The sequence below is a fragment of the Primulina huaijiensis genome, chromosome 9 (genome assembly GCF_012295235.1).
Source record: "Primulina huaijiensis isolate GDHJ02 chromosome 9, ASM1229523v2, whole genome shotgun sequence".
Lineage (NCBI taxonomy): Eukaryota > Viridiplantae > Streptophyta > Magnoliopsida > Lamiales > Gesneriaceae > Primulina > Primulina huaijiensis.
In genome coordinates, this window is record NC_133314.1 from 21,199,954 (window position 1) to 21,217,514 (window position 17,561).

Genomic DNA, 17,561 nt, shown 5'->3' on the forward strand with positions numbered 1-17,561 from the left:
GCTCTATATGCTAGGGCTGTGCTTTGACTCGTTTACCGGCTCCAGGAGAGTCATCAGGTGGCGAGGTTGGGTACAGTTGCGACACATATAGGAGCCAGTGCATTGTAGTCGGGGATTCACCGCTCACCTACGGGTGTGGATATCCTATGTGGTCTGACGTAATTATAGTGCATGGAATCTCTGGCCAGAGTATGAGATGTACGTTAGAGAAAGAGTTCTCCAATAGTACACGCGATGCCACTATTATAGTTATCACATAGTTATCGAATTAATATGCAACCCTCGATGAACCAATGGTTGCAGATTCGATTGGGATATATGAGATGAAAGGACCGTACTGTACGTTAATCATAATCGATTGGTTCTTGTAGGCACTATCAGTTATACCTAGGGGATCATGGGGCGATGCTACTAGACGCTCTTACCATGATCCGATGGGTGCAATCAGAAATGAGTTCTAACATTCTTGATTAAGGTGTTGATGAAAAGAATGGGGCTAACTAGGGTAAGCCCGAATAAGAATAAATGTTATTCTGAATCACAAGGAGTTGTGAACCCACGGCTAGCTGTATCCCTGAACCATTGAGGGTCACACAAGTACTGGATCGTTTGTTCCCGTTGAGAGAATAAATTCAAGAAGTTGAATTTATATTATGATATAGTAAATTCAAGGAGTTGAATTTGTGATAATTAAATTTTGAGAAAATAAATTCAACGAGTTGAATTTATGAGATAGTAAATTCAAGAAGTTGAATTCATGAAATTTGGAGATAATAAATTCAAGGAGTTGAATTTATAAGATTTGATAATTTAATTTATTAAACTCAAAAGTTAGGTTTATTAAATATTAAATTTTGGATGTGATAAAATTCAAAGAGTTGAATTTATAATATTAAATTCAAATGTTGAATTTATAATGTATTTAATTTATTAAGCTTAAAGGTTGAGTTTATTAAATATTAAATTAAATATAGTGGAAAGATGTTTAATGAGCTTGTAAGAGTACAAGTCCAACATACTAAATAATTAAAGTTCTTAATGGACTTTGATTAATTAATTAAACTAGTTGAACTAGCCCAATTGATTAATCAAGCCCATTAATGTTATTTACGTGTATTAGGTTTTGGCTTAATTATAAATAGGAGTGATCAAGCCATAACCATGGCCTCCACCTTCACAATTTTCGAAAATCACAAGTTTTTCTCTCCAAAATTTCGGCCACTTCTTTTTGAAGAAAAGTTTGAGCCGTCTCTCAGTATTTGATCTCCAACGCAAAACTTCTTCCAATTTTCTAGTGCAAATTGGAAGAGGAATAAATCATCTAATCGTAGACCTGATTAGAAGAATTAACAAAAGAGCTTTTGAAGAAAGTTCGTAGGGATTCATCAAGAGCTAATCCGTTTATACCGGATTAGTTGGAGCCAATTGATTTAATTCACAAAGGTATAATATTCTAGCTCCCTATGAATGTTTAATCGTAAAACCATACGAGCGTCCAAATCAAATATATTTTGATTGTCAAAATAAAATAAAAATTTTAAAACTTCTGCTGTGTTTGGGCGCGTAGAAAACCGAGATCCAACACTATGAAGTATCAAAATATCGTATACAAATTATTTGATAAATTATTTCAACCAAACTGTTTTTATTATTTCAACTCGTATATTTTTAAAATGAAACCATCTTCGTTAACACCAGAACATTCAAAATACACTTAATTAGAAAAATTAATTTCCATAAGCAAACTTTGCGACCATTTAGTAGACATCAATCTAACAACAAATAAATTATAAAATTGTAACGCCCTGGATTCGACGACTGTCCTCACTGTATCAAGACGAGTTTTTCCAGCGTGCTTATGTTCTCCTCACTCACACGCACCATAGGAAACTTCCCAGGAAGTCACCCATCCCAGAATTGACCCAAGTCAAGCACGCTTAACTTTGGAATTCTTATGTGATGAGCTATCGAAAAGAAGATGCATATTATTAGTATGAATAGTAAATATCAAATCTTTTAAGCCCTCTTCAACTGTACATTCCATTACATTGAACAGTTTCGGAATCCCCTTCATTCCGGTGTAAGATCGGTTCATTCATGTTCCCTCCGCCTAGAAAGTTGCCAGGAGCCGCTCATTGTCTGTGCAACCTCATGACACCGGCGATCACTCCCGCCCTCTTCAGCCCCGGGCCTTGCAAGAATTGAATCAAATTTGTAACAATGGCTGAAATATCTAGTGAGCTCTTGTTAAATTTATTGTTAAATGTTAACTATCCTTTCTTATCTGTGATCGTGAACCTTTTATTGTTTTGTCGAATTTTACCAGATTTTCTCTTAATAACATAGTATACACTACTAAAAAAAACATTCTCTCTCTAGACTTGTAACAGCAAATTTGTGGATTTTCATCTGATGGTCTTGTTCTCTCTCAATTACCACCACCATTGTCTGAATCTGAAGATGGTTTCATGCGTAAATGCAATTGCCAACACAATCATCGTACCGAAAATGCCGAATTCGGTGTATTTCAGCTCTTTCATATCCGTGGCCGCTGCTTCTCGTTCATTTCCCGGAAGCTTCAATTTCACTTCTTTTAAGAACACTAGGATTTCAGTCAAAGTCAACGCTTCCTCTGCCATCGGTGAGCAGCGTATACGTATGCTTTTGTGGGGTGTAAACTGTGTGGAAATTGGTGTTCTGATGTGTTAAATCGCTTATATGTCTATGGATAGTGCTTTTCACTTAGCTCTTTATGGCGATCGGATTGTGTTAGGTATACTGAGTTGTTTAGTGATATTTTGGTCGTTTTCTTATATCACGCGACGAATTTGAAATTTAACTTTGTGGGCATTCGACTCACTTGAAGCTCGTTTAAGATGGTTTTGTCGAGCACTGTAAGATGAATCGCAGTTTCGGCTTATCTGAACCAAGCTTGGACGACGTTTTTTTTTTGGGTGACTTTTTTGGATTCAATAAACAGAGACAAGCTAAATGGAGGTAAATCAACGTATGCAGAAATTGATTTGTGTGACTGATATGCTGAAGGTGTTTGCAATGAATCGGAAGCTCTATCTACAGAGGCAATGGGAGCTAATGACTTGTTGATAGTCGGGCCAGGCGTATTAGGACGTATAGTGGCTGAACAATGGCGAAAGGTACTTTGGCGCTCAAACTTCAACTTATGTTGGTGGATTTTTCTGATAACTTCATGTATTTCATGAATGCATGGCCGTATAATGCTTTTATTGTAGAACTAGAACAATTTTCAGTTGTGTTAGTCTAACATCGACTTGTAAACAAGTTGTGTTGGTATCCATTGGGGATCTTAGAGCATGTGATTATTGTTTTGGTTTTCACTCTTGTAAACTATGTATCTTAATGCATATGCCTAATGGAGCACTAAACAACGTAAATGTTTTATCGTGGCAGGAGCATCCCCAGTGCCAAATTTGTGGGCAAACAAGGACAAACAATCATCACGAGGAGTTAATCAAATTGGGGATCAGCCCATCACTGAAGGGAGTGGAAGTGAAACATAAGTTTCCTTATGTGATTTTTTGTGCACCTCCATCGCAAAGTATAGATTACCCTGGTGAAGTTCGGTATGCTCAACAACATCTGCTCCTACGTAAAAGAAGGGAAATATTTTTTAGATGTTCCCTATGGTTTTAGATGTCTTCTGGTTATGGGTTTTTAAATGTTTCCATGTACCTCATTGGACATTGCTTACATGTTATGGATTTTTTTATAAGAGCAAGGTTACTTGTGAAAACCAACTAACTAGACTCATCTCAGTTCTTTTAGCTGTAACATGAGGAAGTATTATAAGTAATGGATGGTTCGAAGAGTTATGAAAACTCAAGAAATTCTGGGTGTTTGGATAGGCACTGACTATATCACATTTTTTTACATTATTAGCTTAAAGTTGTTGGCATATGCTCATATAGTGACAGGTATGGCCTATCTAATGTTAATGAGTTGCTCTTTACTTTACCTGTCTATTTTGTTCCATTGTGAACTTTCATTGTCTTAATCAGCAACTTTTTTGCTTTACTTATGGAAGAAACCATGATAACTTCTCTCCTTAACTCTGTTGATGGTATTAGTATATTTGAAGACAAATGCCAGTTTCATTTTATGGAAGCAACTTTGTGTTGTGTTTTACGATCAGGGAAGCAACTTTGAGTTGGGATGGGGAAGGTTCTTTTATCTTTACTTCAAGTTCAGCTCCCTATGATTGCAGTGACAATGGATCATGTGATGAGGTATCTCATCTGGCATAAAATAGCCATCTGCCGCAACACCTTTTCAGTTTTGTTTTAATGCTTGAAAGAATTCTTTGAAATGTTTCTTGAAAGAAGTATTTCCTGTTAAAACATTAGACAATATATACAAGTAAGAAATATTGTTGTTATAACCAATAGTACGGTATTTATAGTGTTCCGTTACGAAATACTGATATGTTTTGCCTTACTCTATAGGATTCTCCAATAGTCCCAATTGGGAGGAGCCCCAAAACAGATATACTACTGGAGGCAGAGAATGCGGTGTTGGAGGCCCGTGGTTGTGTTGTTAGATTGGCTGGACTTTACATATCCATATGGACTCTTAAGTAGTGTACATTGTATCGAAATAGACATTTCCTGGAATTTGGTTATATAAACAGTGACCTTAACTCTCAGTACAAAGCAGATAGAGGAGCCCATTCATTCTGGTTGAAGAAAGGGACTTCTGATATTCGTCCAGATCATATCCTCAATCTAATACATTACGAGGTAAATGCTTGGACACGATGATTATTACTTTTCCATTATAAATGTGTAATATCTGCTTTATTGTATGACAATTAATGCTGTGGTTTGTACACTGCTATAGGATGCAGCTTCACTTACAGTTGCTACTTTAAGAAAGAAACTTCGTGGTCGGATCTTTCTTGGCTGTGACAATCACCCTTTATCCAGGTATTCTCGTTCAACTATACAGGTCATAGTATAAAATACTGTAGAAGTAGTGTAGATGATGTATAAAAGCATTTTAGATGCTTTTAGTAGTTTTCATTCATGTGTTCTTTCAGGCAACAAGTGATGGAATTGGTCAATGAGAGTGGAAAGTTCAGTGAGAAGTTTGAAGGTTTCACAGGTACATTGACTTCACATAAGATTGATTGTGCAATCCTGTTACGGCAGGAACTTCTCTTTTAATGTGAAGCTTTAGAATCATCCAAATTTATTTTTGTTATATTAAAAGGACGTCTGTCACGTGTATCATAGTAGTAAGCAGAAAATATAATCCAATAATCTAGTACTTTGGATGTGGTATAATATATCATCCTCGTCTTCTGATGTGGTCGAATGTTACTACTTTTGAAGGACGAACTGGCCCTCTAGGTAAGAAATTAAACAACTCGAAGACTCGAGCTGAGCTAGGATGGGAGCCGAAGTATCCAAGCTTTGCTCAATTCCTTGCGAGTCTCTAAAAACATTTGTATCCAACTTGGCTTTCTGAGAAATGTAGTCGGAGGGAGCAGTCTATTTAGATCAGAAAAAGATGAGTTATCTCCTCTGAAGTCCTTGATATAGTTTTTCATGTTCTTTTCATATTTTGTTCATGCTTTGATATTTTTTTGAAACCAACAGTATTCGATTCAGTAAATTTGTTACGACTGATGAATAAAGGTTGTCGAGGGAAATATATATTTCGAACAAAATTGAAGAATTCACTCACTCGGACCATTGGATGATGCTTGTAGCCCTATACAGTCGATCATATCAATATTGTTTATAAAGAATATGTGTAAAACCTTTCCCAAATAGGAAATCATTCCTATTTACCTGACAACAGTACATATTAAAGAATTCAGTACTTTGACGCATCATTTACCAATTATTATATATTATTGTTACACGATTTTATTTCCTAAAAAAATATTATTTTATATATTTAATTGTATGTAACACTAGAAATCCTAATTTACCAATTCAGTCTATAGAACAATAATTATATATATATAGCCAATCTTTTGTGAATAATATTATTTAATGTAAAAGATTGGTAGGGCAAATCTTCATTAAATCTGGATTTTATTATTATTTGTGTGATCCATAATATCCTGTAAATTATATTTCTCATCTTCACAAATTATGAAAAAGTCAAATCTACCCCTCCTCTAAATTGCTGTTAAATCAAACATTATTATTAACTAGATACACACTTTATTTTCAAAATTATTTTGTTAATTAAAATTATTTTATAACAAATAAATATCATAATTTTTTATAAAAATATTATAATTATTAACTAATAAATATATATTCAACTATAATATATTTTAAAAAATGTTTGTAAATATATAATAAAATAATTGTTTTTTCCTCCATCTGTATTGTGTATTAATAAAATTACAATTTTATAAATAGATTAGATAAAATAAAACAAATTTTAATTTATTAAAAAAATATAATAAATAAATATTATATATATTTAAATTAAATTAAAATATTTAAAAACCATGAAACTTACCAGCATTGCTTAAATCAAATGCAAAAAAAAAAAATCGAATGTTGGAAACACACAAATCAGAAAATGAGTAAGATTCGTGTACCGTTGTGTCAGTATTTTGACAGCCAAATGCGATTTTTTTTTCTAGGAGATTTATTTTTGTATCATTTTTAAATTTCATGTTGAACATTTTTTTGAGTTTAATTAATAATTTCAATATATTAATACAAAGAATATAATATTTATTTATCACAGTAAATTTTTTAAAAATAACTAAACTAATTTTTTTATGCTGAAGCTCTGGTCAAATTGCGGAATCTAAAATTATAAGGGACGAATCAACTTGTTTCAATGATGGGAAAGACGGTCAAATTATCGGCAATTTTTGGGGATAGGTAGATCTAGTGGAAGAAAATAGAAAGTTTTAAACAAAAAAATAATTTTGAAAATAAATTGTGTATTTAACAAAAATAATTGGACTTAAAATCAATTTAATTTAAAAGTAAAATTGATTTTTAGTTGGATTATGCATCAATTGAACCATTTTACAATAATTTTGTTGTGTATATACGTACTTTTTAATCATATAAAAAAAAGAATAAGTTTCTTATGAGACGGTCTAATGAATATTTATCTGTGAGACGGGTCAACCCTATCGATATTCACAATAAAAAGTAATACTCTTAGCATAAAAAAGTAATATTTTTTTCATGGATGACCTAAATAAGAAATCCGTCTAATAAAATACGATCTGTGAGACCGTCTTACACAAATTTTTGTCTAAAAAAAATAATATTTGGACGATGTTACGAGAGAGTGTTAACATAAATAAATAAGAAAATACTATGTGTTAAATGTTCAGCAGAAAGTTACACACTACTATTAAATTACAAAACTATTCCAAAACTCTTTCAAAAATTATTTCTTTTCACCTACAATTGTTTGTCTTGCTTAAAAAATATTTGTAACGAAAATATTATAGTTTATTATTATGCATTGTCCAATTTTACAAAGATTACATATTGAAAGTCTTGATTTCATTTTTGCAATAACTAACCTTAATTAATAATTTATGCTAATTTTCACTTTTTGTCTTGCTTAAATTTATTATTATTTCGTCCATTTTTTTTAAGAATATTAATTATACAATAACTAACCTTAATTTGTGCTAATTTTCACAAAAATAAAAGAAATTAGGGCGTTTGATAGAGAGATGAGTAGGAAGAAAATTAAAAATGTTAGTCAAAAGAGAAAATTTGATTATAATCCAGTTAACGGGATTTTGCACGTAAAATCGTAATCTCTTACTAATCCATTTTGTAATTCACATATCATTTTCAAAATATATAAAATGTAATATTTTTTCATAGATCGGTTAGAGATTCGTATCATAAAATTGACTCATAAACAGTTTCATATTAATTTTAGTGTATTATTTAATGTCCAGTGATTTACGTTGATAGTCTTAATTTTCATTTTTCATTAGCTAGCTATCTTAATTTATGCCAATTTGTTTTGCTTAAATTTATTATTATTATTATTATTATTATTATTTATCGTAATAATCCATATTTTGTTTTCCAAATAAATTAATATATCCGACGGAAGAAGTATCGTATCAATCAAAGAAGAAAGAAATGGAGACGACAAAATGCAGCATCCTCATGTATCCATGGCTAGCATACGGCCATATCTCCTCTTTTCTTGAATTAGCAAAGAAACTATCCGCCAAAAACTTCGACGTGTACTTTTGTTCGACTGCAATCAACATCGTCTCAATCCGCAAGGAACTCGAAGGCAGCCCGAATTCCTCCATCAAAATCCTGGAAATCCATCTGCCATCTACGCCGGATTTTCCTCCCCAATTCCACAGCACGAAAACCGCGCCGCTGGATGTTAGATCGAAACTTTACCAGGGTTTTCAGATGTCCAAGGATGTATTTTCAGGTATTTTAAGGAGTGTGAAGCCTGATCTGTTGCTGTACGATGTGCTCCAGCACTGGGCTGTAAAGCTTGCTTCGTCGATGGGAATTCCTGCTGTGCATTTCAGCACCACGGGGGCCGCTTCGAATTCTTTTTTCTTTCACCGCTCGAATATGAAAAACACGCCGTTCCCTTATCCAGGGCTGTATCTTCGGGAGCATGAATTGAGGTCTTTGCGGGTGGATGCATCCCATGTCGCGAATGATAAATCTCGCCAGGATTACGGCGGGGATTTTGTTGAATCTAGTGACATCTGTTTGATGAAAAGTTGCAGGGCAATTGAAGGGAAATACATCGATTATTTATCGGTTTTGTGCCAGAAAAAAGTGGTACCTGTGGGCCAACTTGTTACGCTAACTAATGCAGAAGAAAACGATGCTGAAATCATGGAATGGCTGAGCAATAAACCCCAATTTTCAACTCTTTTCATTTCATTTGGCAGCGAAAACTACTTGTCCAAACACCAAATGGAAGAGACAGCAAAAGGGTTGGAACTTTGCGATGTTGATTTCCTATGGGTATTGAGATCTCCTCTCGGGGCGACGATTAACATCGAAGAGGAACTCCCGGAGGGATTTCTGGACAGAACTAAAGAGCGAGGTATGATTGTGCAGAGATGGGTTCCACAGGACAAAATATTGGCGCACAAAAGTGTTGGTGCTTTCATGTTTCATTGCGGAATGAGCTCCACATTGGAAACTGCATACTTCGCTGTTCCAGTGATAGCTTTACCTCTGAAACTAGATCAGTACTTGAATGCTCGGCTTCTGGTTGAGGCTGGTGTCGGGGCGGAGGCTGAAAAGGACGAGAATGGAAATTGGAGGAGGGAAAAAATTGCGAACGCCATAAAGAGAGTTTTCTTGGAGAAGAAAGGAGAAAAGTCGATGCGGATTACAGCGGTGGAATTGAGTGAGAAAATGGAGGAAGAAGATGAAGATGAATTAATGTCTGAAGCGGCGGAGCAACTTCGGCAGATTTGTTTGAAGCACAAGCAGAATCAGACGTAAATTTGGACGTGTATGCCAATTGATTCGATTGGCGGTATGTTTTCGGTGAATCTTAGGCAGCCCTCACGGTTTCCTAGATTGAATAATAATAAATGCCATGCTCAAAATATATATATTTTTCCGTAAATTGGTCAAAATATCCCAAATAGAAAATTGGGCGAGAATTTTTTGGACTCACATATATTATTTTTATTTATTAAAAGCAACGTACAATATAAAAAATATGATATTAATATATGATATTTGAGTTTCAATTATTTCAGATTTGATATTAATATATGAATTTGAATACTTAAACATATATATCAAATATTAGTATTAATGGTGTATTTTTTTGGATGAAAATCAGTATAAAACATTAAAAATAATATTAATATATGATATTTGAGTACTAATTATCTTAGATATGATACAAGAGTTAAGATTTTGAGTATAAAATTAAAACAATTTTATTAATATCAACATTTGCTACACATGTTTGGGCACTCAAAAATTATATATTAGTACCGAATCTCAATAGTTATTATTCAAATATTGTTAATATCATATTTTAAATATTTTGTATTAATTTTTATCCAAAAAAAAAATATGTGGACTCATGGAGTGGAGTACAAACACATTTTATTTTGGATCAAAAACTGCGAACAAATGATTTTTCTGATAGTGACTCAAAAAAAATTATTTTTTTGACAAAATTTCTCTATAATATTGGTAATATAATTTCAAGGTATAAACTTTTTTTCTCATGTGACAGTATTATTAATCCACAAATTGTTAAAGATATTTCATTTTGATATTTTGCATTATAAAAAATGGACAAAATTACTTTGGATGCTAATTTTTAGTTTCACCATAAAAATAAACACTTTCGAAGAATAATGATGTGTTGTCGTTGACCACCAAATTAATTCCTACTCTTTTAAATAAAAACGAGTATAATGGTGAGTAGGGTCGAATCCACAGGGAACGGTAGATTTATTTCTTTTGATAATAAAAATAGAAGGGGGGATTTGTTTTGATAATTACTAAATAAAATAACCTAAACTAAAATTACCAAGCAAGACAAAATATTGAATCTAGAATTGAAAATTAATCGACGAAAATAAAGTGAAAAATATATTATGAGAAATACTGATTCAAAGGGATTCTACTATTTAATTATCTCATTGTTCATCGGTTAACCAATCATTTATTCATGTTATTACAAACAATTAACCTTAGAATTATAGGGATAGTCGCTAAAATTCTTGTATTTTCCTAAATTAATTGACCAAACCCAGCATCCAGTCAAAATTTACCAATAATCAAATGGGCACGATAGCGTTCCATATTAATTAAAGATATCATTTTAGTTTCGTGAAAACAGTTAATCCTAAAATCTAACAACCGAGATAGCTGCAATTGGAAGATCTAGTTCCGTCGATTTATTTAGATTACACATATTATGATAGCACAACACATCTAACCTATTGCTACTCATGTACCAATCGTTCATGACAATTACGGATCACTGAATTCATGGTTAGCATTAGAAAATCATACATCGAATTAAATTGTCAGATTAATTGACGTATAACATTCATATAATTAAATCATAAATCAACGAATACTTGAGCAAAAAAGAATAATAAATTAAAGTGCAAAAACCTCACAGTGATAAAATTAAAATAGTAGATTATCCCTTGAATCAGACTAAGAAAATTAGCCTAACATGGTTTGATATACAATCTCCATGAAAGTTAAATAAAGAAAAATAAACAAAAGTATGAAAACTAAATTCAAAGGAAAATTGACACCACAAAAATCCTTCGCCTTCCACGTGAGTTGTTAGTGATTGGATGAAAAATCTTCTCTGCCGCCTCCCTTGTACTTGTGTTACGTGAGATTGGAAATTGGTTGGAGAGATCTTTTTAATTCTTGTGCTGCCGCTGGAGTGGTAGATTTGGGCCTTTTTTTATTTAAGCTAAAAAAAGCCCACTAATCTTAATTAACCCTAAATCTTAAAATATAAAATAATAGATAATATTTTATCTATATTTTCCCTCTTTGTACTTTTTGGCAGCTGAAATATCATCACAAGACGTGGCCACGCCTTATTCCCGGACCTCTTCTGGTTTGGCCATTTTCTTTCAAAATATATTTTGGAAACTTCAAATGTGATAAATATCGCCCTTTTTAACTCAATTTTGCTCCAAGACCGTGAAAGTTCCTCCTAAAATAAAATTACACAAAAATGTGTCAATTAAACATATCGGAGGTTAGAATAATGGGAAATATGAAAATAAAATATTAACTATTTCGAGCCTATCAAATAATTTTAGACAACAATTTATTTTTAATTTTTGTAAAATGTTATATTAATTAAAAATTATTTATTTATTTAAAAAAATAAAAAAATCTGATATTTTAATGAATGAGTGGAAAAAAATTAAAATAAAGTGAACAACTTTAATACCATACATCATAATATTAACTAATAATTTAAGCTTGTACATTATTCCACATAATCAATTAAATTTTACCATCAGGTAGACAACTCTTGAATTATTGCGTGACAGTTAAAAATAAAATAAGTTTTTTAATATCTATTTTCACGCTTTTGTTTGTAGTAGCTAAAAAAGTTTGATTAGAAATGTTATATACATAACTAAAAATAATATTTTCATCAAAAAAATAAAACCATAATTGAAAAATAAGTAATTGCAATAAAATCACTAATTTAAAAACATTTATGGAGAAATAAAAAAATTCAACCGATTCAAAGAAATATTCACCAATATAGAATGTATTTCTTAGGAAATTTAAAAATTTCATATTTCGAAATATACACCCCAATACTAAAAAATATAGGAAGTTATAAAAATAAATAAAATTAAAATTTTAATATAAAAAAATACAAAAAATTGTGTAATTGTTTGAAAACTTGTTTCATAAATTAAATGAATTGACAAAGTGTAAATTCATCGATTTATAATATAAAAATTCAAAATAGAGTGAAGTACAAATAACACTTAGCATTTTTAAACAGTTAGAAAATTTATTTTTAATTGTCACACAATAATTTACTATCAAAGAGTAAAATCAAATAACCTTATTACACACAAAAATAAGAAAAATATATTCTTTTCTAATTTCTTGTTCTTTAACTTAAACATCATAGGAGCTAATTGGAAAAAAATTTACACGTTTTGAATTCTTATATTATAAACGGATAAAATAAATCTCAGCCTCACACACATTAATAATATAAATGTTAATTGTCCCACATTGGTTGAATAAAATACTTGAGAGTTATATATATGGGCTTGAACAATCCTCCCCCCTTGAGCTGGCTTTTGAGATTCAGTTAGGTCCAAATTCCAATTTTAACATGGTATCAGAGCTCAGTTTCCACCGTTTTGTGTTGGACCACCCGTTCTGCCCATAGTTGGGTCATTTGTAAACTTCACGCTCCAAATGTTCATTCTTGGGCGTGAGGAGGGTGTGTTAATTGTCCCACATCGGTTGGATAAAATATCTGGAGTTATATATATGGGCTTGGACAATCCTCCCCCGTTGAGCTAGCTTTTGGGGTTGAGTTAGGTCTAAGTTCCAATCTTAAGACTTATTACACACAAAATTCAATCAAGAATTCATAATCCATTAGTCAAACATAGAAAACACCATCAAAATCCATATTGTCCATAGTAAAGCTACAAGCGTAGAAGCTCTTCCTTCATCTTCTGAATGGCAATGTCACATCCACGATGATTCAGTACCATTAATGTGGCTGCGAATGTTAACAAGTTTCGGTTGTCAACCGAAACTCTTGCCTCCAAAATCTCAGTTTGATGCTTATCCAACACATATATAATATCAGTCATCAAACCAGGTCTAAACGGGACTTCAATGGCCAGGAATGTGGCCTTATTGAACAGTGTGACATTGACAGAGGAGTTCTGGTTTGTGCCTTTTGATAAAACTTGCTTTTTGGCCTCCCTTGATTCATGCCATGGCTGTTTCCTTAGACTCTCTAGCCTGCGTATCTCTTCTTCAAGGGAATTAATGAACTTCACCGTTTCATCTATAATCTTTTCCCTTGGGGGCTGCAAACGCATTAGAAAAAACATTAAGAAGACAAATTTTGGCGTGCCAATCAACTTATTCAATGGAATTTTAAAGCCAATATCCAAGGTTCCAGCATTACTATCCTCAAATCTTTTAGAAGATTCAAAATTATAGTTTTTTCAAAGAAAAAGATGAGCAAGAAGGAATGCAATAAAATTTTTGTATCAAGTGCACATAGATAATATCTAGTAAAATGAGCTTGATTAGAGACAGGGATTGCATTGTTGCCTCCTCCACAAGGGGCTAATACCGATCTTTGGGTACCTTTCCTTACTTGCGAGTATATCTTCTAATACACATTGAATGTTTGTCACAATTCACATCATCGATTAGAGGGTTATCGATGTATATGCAAGTATCGTATAATCATTGAACACAATGTGATACAAGTGCAGAAACATGCTAAGTTTACACTAAGTGGCATTCTGATCAGTTCTTATAGGATGCTATGACTATTTTTGAGAATCGAATTCAAGAATTCGCAAAAATTGATAGACCAATAATTATCGATCCACTGCTTAAAAACAGAGCATATACAAAGATAGATACATACAAAAACAAATTTTCTTTGAAATCATGAATATGATTGATTAGCAAGAAATAAACAATGCAATTACAATGCATATGGCTCTGAAAGTTGATGGATGAGACTTAAACTGCAGAAGCTGTAGATAAATTAGCACGTCTTATAGAGATAATCATCTAGCCCAAAAAATGACAGATGAAATAAATTGAAAACTTACTGCAATTCTTCACACCATCGGTCTAATCTAGTTGAATTAATCAAAACCCACGAATAAAAGATGAATATGCAGAAAAACAGGAATCAAACTCATAATATCTAACCAAATATATGTATCAAATGAAAATTACAAGCGAGGGACAACTGAATCGACCTTATAGATCTCGAAAAGGCCGGGAACCATAGAATGAAGAGCAGAGAAGCTATCATTCATTTGCTTTCTCCTTTTGCGTTCCTTGACCCTGAGTATATTCTCTGCCCATATGGATTCTTCTTCTTCGTCGTCTCCTTTTCTTGAATCGAGCCCATTTTCACTGATTGAAATTGGTGAAAAATCAGAAAATGGTGGGATCACAGTGTCCTTGTACCCTTCCATAATGCCCATAAACAGATTTCTGATCTCATCTTCTTCGAATTCCAGCAGCGTCTCCCCCCTGCTGCCCATTTCACGCACTGAAATGAACTTTATCTGACCCATTTCAACGCACAAAAATGGGGAATTTATACGTGCATGCACGCAGAGACACGTACTGGTGCGTGAGAGAGGAGGAGCAATTTTTTGGGTGGCCCTTTGTTTCAGCAAGAAAGCTGTTAGAATATTTGCTGCAGAGAAACAGTTATGTCTGGATTTTCCATCAACACATTATAAATACAACATAGTTTCAATTAATTTAGTGACACTAACTTTCTTGAGTTAAAGAAGAAAAACTAGAAACATCAATAAATAGATTAGTCATGTGACCAAGTGAAAGAGTCACAACAGTTCTCTCGATGTAGCATAGAATCTGTCGAGGTCATATAATTTTATAATAAATCATAGGTTGAGTTGAATTTTGCGATCTAGTGTTTTTTTAAGAGAATTTTTTTTATATTTTTTAAAAAATATTACACTTGAAATAACAAAAGAAAAGGTGAAAAAAATTTGAGGTCATTTGCATGTGCTTTTTAACCAATGAATGATGACAACTTGATTCTTGGTCTTGTCAGTTTTGATTTTGTACCTCCCCTTCGATTTGATTAGTTAAACCAACTCTGCGCCATTGATTTATATTTTGATCTTTAGTCATGAATTTGGAAATCACAGTTCCGATGGATAATTGGAACAGCGCTTATGAATTTCAAGTTACCCTTGAAATAATACCTTAAGAATTAATTCAATGGCTTATAATATATGGATGGATGCCCGAATCCTTCTGCATTATGCATCAATCATTCATTCTTTTTCATGAGTTACTTTTCATTATTATTTACTGATTATGATATAATAATATTTACATATTATGTTGTTTTAACAAAAACTCGTGTGAGACGATTTAATGGGTCACAATGTAATATCAAACACGAGCTATGTCACAATATGACGTAACTGGTGTTACTTGTACAAGAGGTTAGTGGCGAAAAATCACATTTCCAATTAATGAACCACTAAAGTTATATTACACAAAGCCATGTTTTTTTTTTGCCAGAATCCAAAAACCAGATAGGCAAACTTAGTTTTTGAGGATTTTTAAGACCAACAAACAACGAAAGAATCTCTAGAAAATGGTTTGCTCCCCCAACTCTTGGCCAACCATTCCATCTCGAAGCACCCTCTCAAAGAATTTTTCCAGAGTGTCCTTGCCATAACTTGGTGTCTTCCCTGCATCATATTTGCCTGTTTCGGGATCCCAGATCAGCATACTCTCTGCTGCATAATACCTTCCTATCTTCCCGAACTCGGCTGCATCTTCCAGTGAAGGAAACACCTTCACAAGAAAATCAAGAACTCCGATAGCAAAGTCCATTATCTGAATTGGTACTTTAAGAAACTTAGGCTCTTTTCCTAACAGCTTAAACAGAATCTCCCCTTGTTCCAATGGTGTCAACGCGTCCCCCGGTCCCCCAATGGGAAGAATCTGGTTACTCATTTCTTCGCTCAACATGCAATCTGTGATAAACGAGGCCAAATCTTGCTCGCTGATCGGCTTGCAGGCACATAATTTCCCGTCGCCAAACATGACATAAGGTTTCCCATCTTTAACCAACTCAACCTGGCCTGCCAAGCTCTTGAAAAATGCAGTAGGCCTTACTATACTATATGTGAAACCCTCATCCAATTTGGCTTCTTCCATCAATTCGGCCTCGAATTTCAGCTTTGCTCGTTGAAATTCGAGAAGGGGCTTTTGCACACAGATGGCAGAGAGCAAAACAAAATGAGAAGCACCGAACTTCCTACCAGCAACAAGACTGTTCTTTGTTGCCTCATAATCAATCAACCACGAGTCCTTTACTCCACCATTTCTACTCGCAAGGCAAGAGACAACAACATCAACAGAAATCCCAAGATTTTCAATGCTTCTCTCTAAAGATTCTAACTTGGTGACATCCGAAAAGCACACATTCGCGCCATATAACAACCCGGACGTTTCCTCTTTACTATTCTTCCCTCTTATACCACTTCTTTCTCTAGCAATGGCTATGACATTGAAACCTCTTTTAATTAACTCTTTAACCACAAAGTTCCCAATATAACCCGTTGAACCCACCACCAAAACATTAATATCTTTCGGGTTTTTACTTCTGAATGAAACCTTGGGTACTGTTTCAACATCTGAGGTAGACGTAGATACAGCAGTCACAAGTTTAGATATTTCTCTCCCAAATTTAAAGGGATGTGAGAAATAAACAGGAGGAAAAGGGAAAGCATACGGGACAGTGGTTACCTGAAGTTGACTATCAAAACGAGAGAATAAACACCCTTTATAGCTCAGATTTTTAGAGTAGTGAAGTGTGAGTCCATTGCAGTTGAAAGGGGTGCAAATTGACATTTTCTTGACTGCGGACACCTAAATTTCAGAACAAAATTGGACCAAGGAAAAGCATTGTGTTAAAGAAGGTTCATGAAATGAAGAAAAAAGAGGGTGAACGGCATTAGAATCGTCGATTGTGCAACTGCTGAGAGCGCAATGCCTCTATCGCAGTAGGATCCAAATGATTGGTTCATATTTGGTGGAAAGATTCAGGAGTAAAGGGATTGGGAAAAGCATAAATGGATTTGGGCCTCATGCGAATTTGCGGGCCAAAGCCCACAAAAGAAGGAAAAAATGTTGTATACTTTATTTCATAACAAAAACTTGTGTGAGACGGTATCACGGATCGTATTTTGTGAGATGAATCTCTTATTTGGGTCATTCATGAAAAAGTATTACTTTTTATACTAAGAGTATTACTTTTTATTGTGAATA

General features: G+C 33.4%; 5 protein-coding genes across 7 annotated transcripts in view; 2 read left to right on the forward strand and 3 right to left on the reverse strand.

Moving 5' to 3' along the window:
• LOC140984476 (UDP-glucosyltransferase 29-like) overlaps nucleotides 1-17,561 on the reverse strand; it is an 83,723-nt gene that overhangs the window by 61,156 nt on the left and 5,006 nt on the right. The gene's annotated exons all lie outside the window — the stretch shown is intronic.
• LOC140985212 (uncharacterized) lies at nucleotides 2,335-5,723 on the forward strand. 3 transcript variants are annotated; one of them, XM_073452990.1, is made up of 9 exons: nucleotides 2,335-2,641; nucleotides 2,981-3,155; nucleotides 3,430-3,602; nucleotides 4,172-4,265; nucleotides 4,482-4,589; nucleotides 4,683-4,775; nucleotides 4,876-4,961; nucleotides 5,075-5,139; nucleotides 5,370-5,723. In XM_073452990.1, exons 2-9 carry the CDS (start codon nucleotides 3,084-3,086, stop codon nucleotides 5,474-5,476), a joined length of 798 nt encoding a protein of 265 aa, XP_073309091.1. In that variant the 5' UTR covers nucleotides 2,335-2,641; nucleotides 2,981-3,083; the 3' UTR covers nucleotides 5,477-5,723. The 3 variants fall into 3 exon arrangements, with proteins under 3 accessions (XP_073309091.1, XP_073309092.1, XP_073309090.1); XM_073452991.1 differs by having other exon boundaries at nucleotides 3,016-3,155; XM_073452989.1 differs by having other exon boundaries at nucleotides 3,046-3,155.
• On the forward strand, nucleotides 8,105-9,628 carry LOC140985224 (beta-D-glucosyl crocetin beta-1,6-glucosyltransferase-like). Its single transcript, XM_073453006.1, has one exon. It carries the CDS (start codon nucleotides 8,136-8,138, stop codon nucleotides 9,486-9,488), a length of 1,353 nt encoding a protein of 450 aa, XP_073309107.1. The 5' UTR covers nucleotides 8,105-8,135; the 3' UTR covers nucleotides 9,489-9,628.
• LOC140985239 (transcription factor TT8-like) lies at nucleotides 13,086-14,987 on the reverse strand. The gene is made up of 2 exons (XM_073453031.1): nucleotides 14,492-14,987; nucleotides 13,086-13,573 (listed from the first exon to the last, which is right to left on the reverse strand). Exons 1-2 carry the CDS (start codon nucleotides 14,813-14,815, stop codon nucleotides 13,181-13,183), a joined length of 717 nt encoding a protein of 238 aa, XP_073309132.1. The 5' UTR covers nucleotides 14,816-14,987; the 3' UTR covers nucleotides 13,086-13,180.
• LOC140985127 (divinyl chlorophyllide a 8-vinyl-reductase, chloroplastic) lies at nucleotides 15,672-17,329 on the reverse strand. Its single transcript, XM_073452881.1, has one exon. It carries the CDS (start codon nucleotides 17,142-17,144, stop codon nucleotides 15,873-15,875), a length of 1,272 nt encoding a protein of 423 aa, XP_073308982.1. The 5' UTR covers nucleotides 17,145-17,329; the 3' UTR covers nucleotides 15,672-15,872.